This window comes from Myotis myotis, unplaced genomic scaffold (assembly GCF_014108235.1).
Source record: "Myotis myotis isolate mMyoMyo1 unplaced genomic scaffold, mMyoMyo1.p scaffold_m19_p_3, whole genome shotgun sequence".
In the NCBI taxonomy this organism is placed as follows: Eukaryota; Metazoa; Chordata; class Mammalia; order Chiroptera; family Vespertilionidae; genus Myotis; species Myotis myotis.
The window spans coordinates 54,990,939-55,003,850 of NW_023416335.1; the positions used below are offsets into that span (position 1 = coordinate 54,990,939).

The 12,912-nt window shown below is 44.4% G+C and overlaps 1 protein-coding gene across 1 annotated transcript in view; it reads left to right on the top strand.

The window, feature by feature from the left end:
• Window positions 1-835: 835 nt before the first annotated feature.
• Window positions 836-12,912, top strand: part of OBI1 (ORC ubiquitin ligase 1) — a 40,581-nt gene continuing 28,504 nt past the window's right edge. Inside the window, exons 1-2 of the mRNA XM_036300655.1 lie at window positions 836-962; window positions 12,409-12,544. Of these exons, the coding sequence (XP_036156548.1) occupies window positions 891-962; window positions 12,409-12,544 (208 nt within the window). The 5' untranslated portion in view covers window positions 836-890. The remainder of the gene's footprint in view (window positions 963-12,408; window positions 12,545-12,912) is intronic.

Sequence of the window (12,912 nt, forward strand, 5' to 3'; positions counted from 1 at the left end):
TTTGTGGATACGTCCCAACAGAACTTTTCTTGTTTTGAGGCAGACCATTCAGAGACCCAATTTCCCACTTCTTTGTATGTTTTGAAGTGCTGCTCAGAAAGTGCGTGTGCCCTCGATGGGAACAGGTGGTAATTTGAAGGAGCAAGGTCTGGTGAATATGGCGGGCGGGTTAATACTTCCCAGGCAAGATCTTCCAACTTGTCTTTGGCTCTGACCTTTAAACTTCATTTTAGATGATAACCAGGGGTCCACAGTGACAGCGTATCTTCAGGGAAAGCTGCGATTCAATGTCTCCACAACAGCCACAGAAATGAATAAAGAGGCAATCACAGTTGGTTGTTTTCAAGTGACATCGCATCATTTACGATTTACAAAGACAGCTGAGCGTGGCAGAAAGTTGTTTTGAACCATTAAAACGTAGAGCTCGCCTTTTCTCTTCCTGTTTTGACTGCCCGGTGCACCTGCAGACTGGTTAGGGTTTTTCTTTAGATGGAAAACTCTCCCCCCTACCCCACTCTTCGGTGAAGATTGGGGCATCAAATAGCTTTTATTTCTCTTCCTCTCCTCTCACCACGATTACTCTTTCACTTAAACTTTCAAGATCCTCCATCCGGATCGTAAAACGACTTCCCTTCCATTCTCGGGAATCTAGCAGTTCCCGCACAGGAGAAAGTTTTTATTATAGGTAGATATATTTTTAATGGAAGGAAGGAAGGAAAGAAGGAAGGGGAAAGCCTCGGCGGCCAGCGTTTGGAAAGCGCGTTTTCTCTGCCTCCTCCCCGGCTGGCTGTGGCCCTGCCCGGCTGCCGTAGCGGCCTCGCACCGCCCCCGCCGCCGCCGGGCTCCGCGGTCGGCGGGACTTCCGTGTTGGCGGGATTCTGAACGCTGCCATGGCTCAGACCGTGCAGAACGTTACACTGTCCCTCACTCTGCCCATCACGTGCCACATTTGCTTGGGGAAGGTAATGGGCGATTCCGGGCACGGCTCCGAGACGGGATCGGGGCTGCAGTCGCTCGCGGGAGCCGGGTGCGGGCTCCGAGTGCAGCGGGGACGGGGCGTGAGGCGCTGAGCTGGGTGCGGGCGCCCACCCGCCTCCTCCGCCGGCGCCCGGGGGCCGCCTCCCGGGGACCCAGGGAGCGCGCGGTGACGGACGGGTTCATCCGTGCGCCTTTCGGAGGAGGAGGAGGAGGATGGCAGCGGCCTGGGGTCGGGAAGGAGGGCGGCGAGGGCTCCACCGCCGCCGGCGGCCTCCCAGGCCAGCGCCGGCTGGAAGGAGGCTGGGTCGGACACGGGGCGCTGCAGTGCTCTGCGCCCCTGGCAGCCCGGCCGGTGGAGCGCTTGGTGAAGTCCGAGAAAGCACATTCCTGGAGCCCTCCCTTAGGCTCCTCCGTCCCCTGCACAGCCGCAGTGTCCATGCCCCCGGCCCGCGGTGCTCCTCGGGGAGCCCCGTTTCCCGGGTCCTTTGGCTTAACCGGCCTGCAGCGCCCTTCGCTCCGGGTTCAGCACTTGAACAGTAACTAGCACGTGCCCCGCGTGGTGCTTGGAATGAGAGGCTCGGCCTTCCGTTCCAAGAAGGGGTTCGCCAGCACATGCAATCCCCACTCTTTGTGATGCAAGAGGTGCCTGGAGCGTTTACAAAGCAAGGTGGAGAGAGTAAATCTGAATTCGACATTGGGTTTTGAATGTTCTGATGCATCCATCTATTTCCGTTTGTGCCTCGTTTTCTGTTTTTAAAAGAGCCTCTCGTCACCTCGTCGATAGATCCAGAAGGGGGAGGATACTGTGAAGACTTAGATTTCTTTCCCCACCGGTTGTCACGTCTGTGGTGTGTGTATGTGCATGTGTGTGTTTACCCCCAAGTGCAGACTGAACCTACAGGTGCAGGGTTAGCATTGAGAAGTATAATCTCATAGAGCGAATATTTGAGGGCTGGCCAATGTGGATCAACTGCTTTAGGTGTTTGGGGTTCCGTGTGAATTTACTGAGTTCAAGGAGAGTAGGAAGTCAGTCTGGGAAGCAACTGGTAACTCTTGATGCCCATCAGGATGAAATGCCAACAAAGTAGCAACTGTGCTGTGGGAGCATAGAGGGGATGTCTCCATCACTTCTGATTGGAGAGATGAAGGGTGCTGTCTTGGAGGGTGGTATTTGAATTGGTATTTGCTACCAGTGCCTCGTACATGACTGGGAGGAGGAGGAGGAGATGGTGTCTCTAATTTGGTAAGTCTACATTGGGCCTTGACATGAAGTTCCCACAAGTACGTGCTAAATTCTGAGTGGATTTCCTCCAACAGTAGTCTTAAAGGCTGATAAAAAATATCCTTGGGAAATAAGTTTTACTTGGTCTTAGTTGTATAGTTATAGCGAGTTTCCATTAGTTAATAGGCTGTCTTTTGCACTTGTGTTGAAAACGGGTTCTGCCTGGCTGATTTTCCCTATGCTTTCCATGTTTAACAAAAACTATGCCTACTAGAACATAGTGATTTGCAGATTACAGGTTGCTTTTGCATGTGTTTAATTATTTCACTTACTCCTCTCACGGGGGCTGTGAGCTAGAGTAGACTGGTTTCCCCATTTTTTGAAATAAGAAAACTAAGGCTTAGAGTCTTTGGGATTTGAACCTCTGTTGCTGCCATTTTTTTAAAAATATATTTTATTGATTTTTTTACAGAGAGGAAGTGAGAAGGATAGAGAGTTAGAAACATCGATGAGAGAGAAACATCAATTCAGCTGCCTCCTGCACACCCGCTAGTGGGGATGTGCCCGCAACCAAGGTACATGCCCTTGACCAGAATCGAACCTGGGACCCTTGAGTCCGCAGGCCGATGCTCTATCCACTGAGCCAAACCGGTTAGGGCAACTGCCATTTGTCTTGAGTAGATTGCTTCCTAAAAACTCACTGTAGCTCATTCATGACAACAGAAACTTTTGGTGCCTCTTATTTCCCTGTATTAGTTAAGCTGTATCCTAAAATTACACCTATAGAATAAAAGCCAAAGCTACGGCATGACCGGTTGACCAGTCGCTGTGACATGCACTGACCACCAGGGGGGCAGATGCTCAATGCAGGAGCTGCCCCCTGGTGGTCAGTGTGCTCCCACAGCCAACCTCCCGTGGTCTCTCCCTCCTGGCCGGCCGCCTGATGACCCCGATGAGGGCCAGCCGGCCAACCTCCCACGGCCCCTCCCCCTGGCCAACTGGCCCCCGATGACCCTGATGGGGGCTGGACAGCCAACCTCCCGCAGCCCTGATCAGCCTCATTGCTGGCCAAGTAGAGGGGGGACCCCACCCATGCACGAATTTGTGCACTGGGACTCTAGTTTGATAATAAAAGATTCACGATTTGTAAACAGGCATTTTTTTCCTGTCTACTATGGAGGCAAAAAGTGCAGGGATTGAGGGCCTGAGTTCTATGTTCAGATTGCTTGAGTTCTAATCTAGGCTCTTCCACTTACTAGTTATGTGATCTTATATAGGACAAGTTGCTTACTCTCTTTCAGAGCTGTTACCTTATCTGTAAAATGGGAATGGTAACAATATCAATACTCATGCTTGTGGTTATTGGAGGATTACATGTAGTAATTCATATGCAGTGCTTAGCATAGAGTCTGGCACATAGTAATTAATATTCAATAAACGTTAATCTTTACTATGACACAGAGGCAGGCCAGCAAACTAAGGAAACCAGCCTTTTCTAGTAACTGGTTCTTCCCAGTTGCTTTGTGATGCTAGCACTCACTAGATGATTTACATTCCCAACAGAGTGGTACCTGTTTGTTCTGGAAATTGCCATGGGATGTTCAGCGTTTTAACTGGTTCCCTAGCCTTTTGTATAGTTGAAGCAAATCTGATCTGCTTTTGCTACTCACCCTCCCATTCACGCCTCTACTTGTGGGTTACTGGAGACGACCTGGCCTGGAGTAGCACCTTATTCCCAATGTCACTCCTTCCCTGACACAGCATCTCCAGCTGCCTCTGAGATCTGCCTGCAGGTCTGTCTTTCCCAGCCGTCTTCCATATAAGCCTTGTGCTACCCTCACCATTTGTCCCAAAATCTTGCCATCCGCAACCTTCTCTTTTGATTGTTCAATAGAATTAAGGGGCCATTATTTTTGGAGTGTCACTTGGCGGGAGGTGAGGGAGGTGTATATTACCTTAAAGGAGATGGGGGTGCGGGAGACCTTAAATCTAAGAGATAATATAGATGCTGATTGGGATGGGGGTGGGGAAGAATATCCTGGAAAGCAGCAGTGGAGATAGCCTAAGTGTGCAGGTGGGCAATGTAAGTACTCAAAATTGGAAAGTTTAGACATTTTGCATTTACTACTTCTGTCTCTACCTTAGTCTTAAAGGTGAATTCTTTCTGCCCAATAATGTTAGCAACCCTGCCAATATTGTAAGTAAGAGCTCTATGTGTCCTGAGGAAGTTAGGTACACATCCTGTGCGATTATTTATGTATAACGTATTTTCTTGCCCATTTCTCCTTAATTTTTTACTATGCCTTGGACTAGTGGACCAGCAGAAATATAGGAATGATCTAGCCCAGGATATCTGTTAAGTGATGTCTTGATACTGCTACCAGAATGCTAAGACGAGATTATCTCTAGATAATTCCAGATATTTATCTCTTCAATTAGAATTCAAGCTGTGAAGCCAAATTGTTGTTGCATGAAATATTTTTATTGACCGACTCTGTGTTTTGCCACCAGTGACAGCCAAATGTGTGTGGCCCACAGTTGTTTTAGTAAAAAGTGAAAAGTTACAGCTTTATAGGGTTAATCATTCTGCACCTAGGACTGTCTCCCTTCAGGCCCATTCTGGTGGAAGAGCCCACTCTCACCTTGGTTTATCTTCTCTTCCTTCTCCTCCTCACTAGCCTCAGGGGCATTACCCTCGGATATCACTTCAACATGCTTACTGTACACGTGTTTGGATTGTGCATTGTCACTTACCCTTGCCATTGTCATCTTGCATTTTTATTTCATAAGAGTACTGTTTTATTGCCAGAGACCTCGTTTGAGATTAAGTTAGATATAAACTTTAATAACATAGGCAAATTATGACTATTTATGTATCTTGGGAAGATCTTATTAAAGAACATTATCGTGTGTTTTGGTGTTGTATATAGCAGAATCTGGACTGAGGAAGATGGGTGGACAGGAGTTGAGGGAGGGGTAGATTCTTTGTATTTTGCTCCTGTAGGTTATAGTCAAGTAAGCAGTACTAGAATTTGATTTAGTAATTCTTTCTCCTATACAGGTTTCTATACTTCTAAGGTAAATTTAAATCTAGAAGTCATCATCTAATAATTATGTAGTCAAAGAAATGAATTAGTCAACTGTTTAAAAATCCAACACAATGACAGTGACAGTGCTGTTACCAGTGAGACGAGGAAAGATTTCAATCAAAAGACAAAGTGTAGAAAAACAAGCAAGAATTTACTGACCACAGTAAGAACATACTAGGACAGTGAAACAAGGACCATTGCTCCCCTGGTTGCATATCTCAAATGGTCCTTTAGAGGTTAGGGGATATGTGCCTGTGGGGAAGGATACTGGGACAAAAGGAAGGGAATGAATGGCGCTGGGCCTTGCTCTTGGAGGGAGAGCACCCTGGGACTTTCACTCTCAGGGGTTTTAAAGGCTGGGTGTTTAGGGGAGGTGCTAGGAGAGAATCAATAGAATATTCATCAGCTTTATGCTATGTACCAAAATGAGATTTATTCTCTTAATTTTTCTGTCCTTGGGTGTGGTTGGCAAATGGCACCTAATTGGATTTCTGTGATTTGTCTCCCTCAGTAGTGTAATTTAAACTATTTACCTTCTGGTTGGGGAGAAGTGCAGACCATTTACTCTTAAGTGTCCTGTGTTTAGGAAAAGTAGGATTTACGAGGTGGCTGCAAGCTGCTATTTAGCTATCTGTCTTAGTTTCCCTATTCCACTTGTCCTGAAATTTTCCTGGCTTCTTACTATTCTGTAATGGTACCAGATATTGAACAGTGAAAATGATTCTCCTGTAGGTGACATTGCTAAAGACTCTTCGCAGATAGTCAGGTAGTTTGACTGGTTGTTCTTGTGTGTATTTTGATAAATTAAATGGAAAGAGTAAAATTTTGCTTTTTCATAGTTTCACAGTGGCCATTGACCTTTGCTTGTTGAAATGCTTTTAGGGGCATTATCTCAGCCTTTCATTTTAATATATAAAAATTTATGTTTATTTTAGATTATTTGAGGCATTGTATCAGATGCTGAAGGTGAATACAAGGATGAGAAGGACATTGCCACTACCCCCAAAGATCCTCAAATCTAATAAGGAATGCAGGATGTAAACAATTTTCTAAGTACAGCACAACACAGAAAGAAGTGAACATTAAATCAATGCATAAGGAGGACCCTTATGAGGATCAGAGAAAGAAAGACCCAGGCACTTCTAAAAAGGATTAATGAAGGACTTGCAGAAGAAATAGCAGTTGATTTTTATATTCAAAGATGGGAGGGATTTCATTTTGATTGGGGAAACTGAAGACCAACAGGACAAATCAAAATAAGAAATGAAAGCAAAATAAGTAGGGAGCCTCCACTATTGGTATTCTTTTTGGTGAACATTAAGTAGACCGTGTGATTGAATTGTAGGTTATCAAATATTAAAATAGCAGATCAAGGGAAATAGCTGTTAAAGAACCAGGCAGATTATGTTGCTCTTGAATGCTGTACTTAAAACTACGAGCAGAAAAAAATCCATTGCTGTTTTGCAAAAGTACAATGAAAGTTGCTGATCCCTATATGAGGAAGGTAGCTCTGGCATCAGTATGAAAGGTGGCCAGAAGTGAACATTTGGAAGCTTGGGAAGGGGTTACTACAATAGATCAGGGCAAAGAATGAGAACCTGAACTCATTATTAAGGTGATGATGGGAAGAAGGGATAGATGATAGGCACATAACATTTACAAGCAGATTTAGTATATTTTAACTATTCTGAGATGTACTTTTATTCACCTGATTGTATCTTACAAGTGATGCCATCTCATAGTAATTAGCATTTTTCATTTATTTTGCTTATTGGTACATCTTAAAAGCTCTGGCTTCTTAGACTTGATAACTGATACCAGGATTTGGTGACAGAATGGATGTTGAGGAGAAGTAAAAAGGGTGAGTCAGAGAGTATTCTAGCCCAAGTGGTGGTAGCAGAGGCCGGGGGAGAGGGGGGTGGGGGGGGGGCTGGGCGGAGAGGGGGGAGTGGTGCCCTTAACTTAGACAAGAGGGAATGTAAGAGGAGCGATTAGTGAAGGCCTTGCAGAAGAGATAACATTTGATTTTCTCACCTTTTAGATAGGAGTGTAGGAGGAGAGAATATGAGGAGGCCAAGTTTGGTTTTGGACATGTTATGGTTGAGGCAGCTACAAGAACCTTACCTGGAGTTGTCTTCTGGGCAAATGGATATAGCAATATTGTTACCTTTTCATTCCTTCTTTTTTGTTTGTTTGTTTTGTTTGTTTGAGGTATTGCTAACACCTGAATGAAAAGTGTACTAGGTTAAACTACAGTTTCAGAGGCAGAAAGATGCCCCTTTTAACTGAAGGGCTTACCCAAGGTCAAATAGCTCAGAGACAGAACTGGAGTCAGCCCAGGTTTATTTCTCAAGCTCTGTCACTTTACTGGGGTCTAGTTACAGAGGATTCTCAGAAGTTGTCACCATAGAAAATATGTTAACACCACGTGATACATGAGATTAAGGGAGAAATAAGACTATGTCAGATAAGATGGTTCAAGACAAAACAGAGAACGCAGCTGTACCTCCTCTAGTATTTTGACGATAAGCATTCCAGTCTCTGTCCTCTTTCTATCATACCTACTCTCTAGCAGTACTTCAGCTTTACCCAGACCCATCCATTGACTCTATAATTCTCCCACTTTTTCACTGTCTTTACCGTTCAAGAACTCATTTCCCTTATTAACCATGGTCATTTATTATCATCAGTCCCTTGTCTCTCTCTTTCTCCTTGGCAAAACTTCAACTCATTTACTTCCTGCCTGAACCTGAGTAGCTAAAAGTTGGCAAGAAAATACACACCTATGTTAATTCATCTTTACAGTTAAAACCACAAATAGGAACTCAGTAGTGTTTGGCAATCCTGCTACATGTACCTAGTAAAGTTACTTTCTCACTTTTAAAAATAACTGCTTTATTTTTTTATTTTCTCAACTTGATGTCCTCCTCCGTTTCTCACTTTCAGCAGGTAATCTCACCTCATATTTACTGACAGAGTATAAGCAATTAGAACAGTTGCAACATGAGTTCTGTAATCTTCTATCAATAGATTTTCCAAATGCTTTGTGTTAGTTCTTCCCTTTTCTTACAATGGAAGACAGATTCTCTCTCCTATATAAGCCAAAATCTCCCCCTTGTGCTTTGGGTCCCATTCTTCATACTTTTTAGGAACTTTTGCTATCTCTGGCTCAGATTCCTCTCCCATGGGTAAAGAAAGGGCTTAGTCCCACAAAGACTGCCCTCCACACTTCTTCACAAGCCAATCAGTCACGGGTACAGAATGTTACCAGTACTTCGGACTGACAGACTATAAATCAGGGCTTCCCAGGACCCCCTCCATGGATTTGATTAATCTGCTAGAACAGCTCACAGAACTCAAGAAAACCCTTTTCCCTGCTAGATTATCGATTTATTACAAGGGATATTAAAGGATACAAATCAATGGCCAGATGAAGAGAGATATAGGCTGAGGTCTGAAACAAAAGGAGCTTCTGTCTGTCCTCTGGGAGCTTGGGGCCTGTCATGGTGGCTCGTTCTCTGAAAAGGAGCTGCCAGGCTGTTCTTTTGGGTATTTTAATTGAATTTATTGGGGTGACATTGGTTAATAAAGTTATAAAATTATATAGGTTTCAGGTGTACAATTCTGTAACACATCTTTTGTATATTGTATAGTGTGTTCACCACCTCAAGTCAAGTCTCCTTCCATCTGTCCTTTTGGGTTTTTATGGAGGCTTAATTACTAGTCATGATTGACTGAGTCAGTGGCCATTGTTGACTTACCAGCCTCAAGCCCTTTCCCCTCTCTGGAAAATAGGGGATAGGACTAAAAGTTCCATTCCTCTGTCCTCAAAGTTGGCTCCTCCTACCAGCAACCAGGCCCCACCTTTGGTTCAAAAATCACCTCATTAACATAATAAGAAGCACCTTTGTTGCTCTCATCACTTAGAAAATTCTTAGGGGTTTGGAAGCTGTGGGTCAGGAGCCATGGATGAAGACCAAATATCTGAGAAATATATTTAGGTTATCTGAATGACCAAAAATATATACTTCTAATAAATCACAACACCACACTCACTCCCAGATAAGCATTTACTCCCTGCTGGTGGTAGAGTATTTTGAAAGAAGAGTTTGAGTGCTTCATGGTCATTTATTTATTTATTTTAATTAGTCCGATCAAATCAGTTGAACTGAATGAATTAGAATTGGTTTCTCCAAGAGGAAGCTTAAATCCATGCTGAAGATCTTCTCTATTTAGTTTTCTATGCTAGTGTTCATAATTAAGGGAGCATCTAAATTTTAGAAGCCAAACTAGAACCAGAAAGCACTTTGTAATGAGACTTCAATTGATTTACTGCCTGACACGGATCACCATACATCCTGTGAATTCTCTTAAGATAGGGACCCCTTTAAAATTAACACACATATTCTGAATATTTATATATTGAGGTGGCAAGCAATTTCTCTGCAGAAAGTGGTTTGTGATGGTCTGTCTCTTCTTTCTTCCTCTACTTCATCTGTTTTTCCTTGATCCTCTCATCCCTAATGCTGAAGGACTCTACAATAGTATCTATACTAATAAAAGAGTAATATGCTAATTAGACCAGGAGACCTTCCGGACAGAGCTGGAGGCTTGGCCAGCCTGCAAACCTCCCCCAGGCCCTCACCCAGGATGCCCCGCGCCCCCGGCTCAGGCCACCTTGCCCCCAGCAGGGACCCTCACCCCATCAGGGGGCTAGCCAGCCTGCAAAATGCCCCAGGCCCCTCGACCAGACCGCCCGCTCCCCAGCGGGGACCCCCACCCCAATGGGAGTGTGGGTGGCCTGCAGATGGCCTTCAGCCCCTCACCCAGGCCGGCCACGCCCCCCAACGGAAACCCCCACCCCCACCCCGATGGGGGTGTGGCCAGCCTGCAAACAGCTCTCAGCTCCTCACCCAGGCTGGCCACACCCTGCAGCAGGGACCTCCACCCCAATGGGGGCATGCAGATGGCCCTCAGCCCTTCACTCAGGCTGGCCCTACCCCCAGTAGAGGTCCCCCGACCCCAATGGGGGCATGGCCAGCCTGAAAACTGCCCAGCCTCTCGCCCAGGCCGGCACTGCCCCCAGGGGGAACCCCTACCCAATGGGGGCGTGGCTGGCCTGCAAACCCCCGGCGGCCCCTTACCCAGGCTGGCCCCATCCCCCAGTGGGGACCCCGCCACCCCAATTGGTGTGTGGCCAGCCTGCAAACTTCCCCAGGCCCCTCACCCAGGCCGGCCCCAACCCCCAAGGGGACCCCCACCCTGATCCAGGACCCCCTTCAGGGCAGACCAGCCAGCCCCCACCCATGCACCTGGCCTCTATACTAATAAAAGGGCAATATGCTATTTAGACCAGACGTTCTTCCAGACAAAGCCATGGAGGCAGCGCCAAGGCAGAGGCAGTTAGGGGTGATCACACCAGCAGGGGAGAGCAGTTAGGATCAGGCTGGCAGGGGAGAGCAGTTAGGGGGATCAGGCCGGCAGGGGAGAGCAATTAGGGGGATCAGGCTGGCAGCGGAGAACAGTTAGGGGGATCAGGCTGGCAGGCAGGCGAGTGGTTAGGAGCCAGCGGTCCCGGATTGCGAGAGGGACCCTGGATTACAGAGGGTGCAGGTCGGGCTGAGGGATAACCCCCCCTCCCATGCACAAATTTCGTGCACTGGGCTTCTAGTTGTTAATATTATTAGAACAAGAAAATATTATCAATGGCTATAATGTGTTTTGAGTCCTGCAGTAAAAGTGCCATGTAAATCAAGTGAAAATCTAAGCATTTCTTTTTTGTCTTTATTGTTAAATTTGTGCTGGTTGAAGAATATTAAGTCATTATTCCCTCTGTCAAGTTCCCCAACTTGAATTGAATGCTAAGTACTGTCTTAATAGCAGTTACTTCATCCATCAAAACCTTTGTTGAGTACCTACTGTGTACTAGGCTGTCTTTTAGGCAGTAGGGATTTAGGAACGAATGAAACTAAGGGAAGTTCTTGCTCTGATGGAGCCTCCATTCTAAAAGGGGAGATAGACAATAAATATGTAAACAAATATGTAATATCAGATAGAAAGCTAAAGCAATTTCTCTCTTTTATCTTCCCTCTAGGGAGATAGATAATAAATATGTGAATAACCAATGCATGATGTCAGGTACAACTAAAGCAACTTCTCTTTATTTTCCCTCTGATAAAACAATTAAACACAGTCAAAACACCTACTTAACCCTGAGCAAACCACATGGGTTTCCTTATTTGTAAATTATATTTACTCTTTACTGGGTAAAAAAAAAAATTATATTTACTCTTTAAATAACCTCACTGGGTTATTTAAAAACAAAGCAAAACAAAAAGAAGAAGAAAGAGAAAATGTATGTGAAAGCCCTTTGTAAAATATATGACTATATAAATGTAAAGAATTATTATATGTACTTGTTTAAATGAAGTCAGAGATTTGTGTATTATATGTATGCCAATATCTGTCATTATTGTTTGCTGTTTAGATTATAAGCCACCTGAGAGTGGTACTCGTGTCTTTTAGGGTTGTTTTAGCTTTCATGCCTCTGGTTTGGGAGACTTTTCAGTAAGATGCCAATGCTCAATTGTTGGTTGCTGTTGCTCTCTAATATAGTAGAATCAATTGAGGGAAGTATTCAAGTATCAGATGGGTGTTTGGACTAAATGATCTTTTAAGAACCTTCTATTCCTCATTTCATAATTCTAAAATAGTTGAAGGAAAATTGTCACAGCCTTAGTAGAACAAAATTCATTTTCTTTTTGGACTTGAGTGTGATTTGGAACAAAATAAAACTATTTCATAATACAGAATAGGACAAAAGTAGGCTTACAATTGTGAGTACGAGAATCACAGTTTATTCTTATATTATTACTTATTAATTATTGTAATTTCCAAATGAACAACTGTAAACATACTTTTGCCCCACCCTGTATGTCAGAAGTTTCAAAGATCTCAGCTAGTATCTCTGTTAAACATAGATAAGAAACAATGTGGTAACAGAAGTAGCTACTCTGCTGTGCGCTAGAGAAGCAATTTGTTTGCTCTTAACTAAATCTATAGGGATTCTAGTTATGACTATTGCCCTGTACTAAAAGTAACGTTTCTTTTTTTTCAAAGGTACGCCAGCCTGTCATATGCATCAACAACCATGTATTTTGTTCAATTTGTATCGATTTGTGGTTGAAGAATAATAGCCAGTGTCCAGCTTGCAGAGTCCCCATCACTCCTGAAAATCCTTGCAAAGAGATTATCGGTAAGGGCCTATTTTCTGAGCACAAAGAAATGGATTTAAAACAATCTCTAAATAGTGTCTATTTGGAGGAAGACCAACATAGACAACTTTCAATGATGTTATGTTGCCAATATCATACTGGATGGATTGGTCATTTGTATAATCTATACGTGGAGCAACTGAGGTGCACAAGGCATTGTGAGAAGTCTTAGAGCTTCATGGAACTTACATTCTGATAGGGGTTGTGCACATGGGCCACAATATTAATAGTTGGAAGCAGCACATAAAAGGCCAGGAAAAGGCCTGGAGTGTTCAGGCAAGAAAGATCACCTAGCAACATTGAGAAAGGTTTCAAGAAGCAGGTGGCCTTTATGTTGGGATTTAAGGAT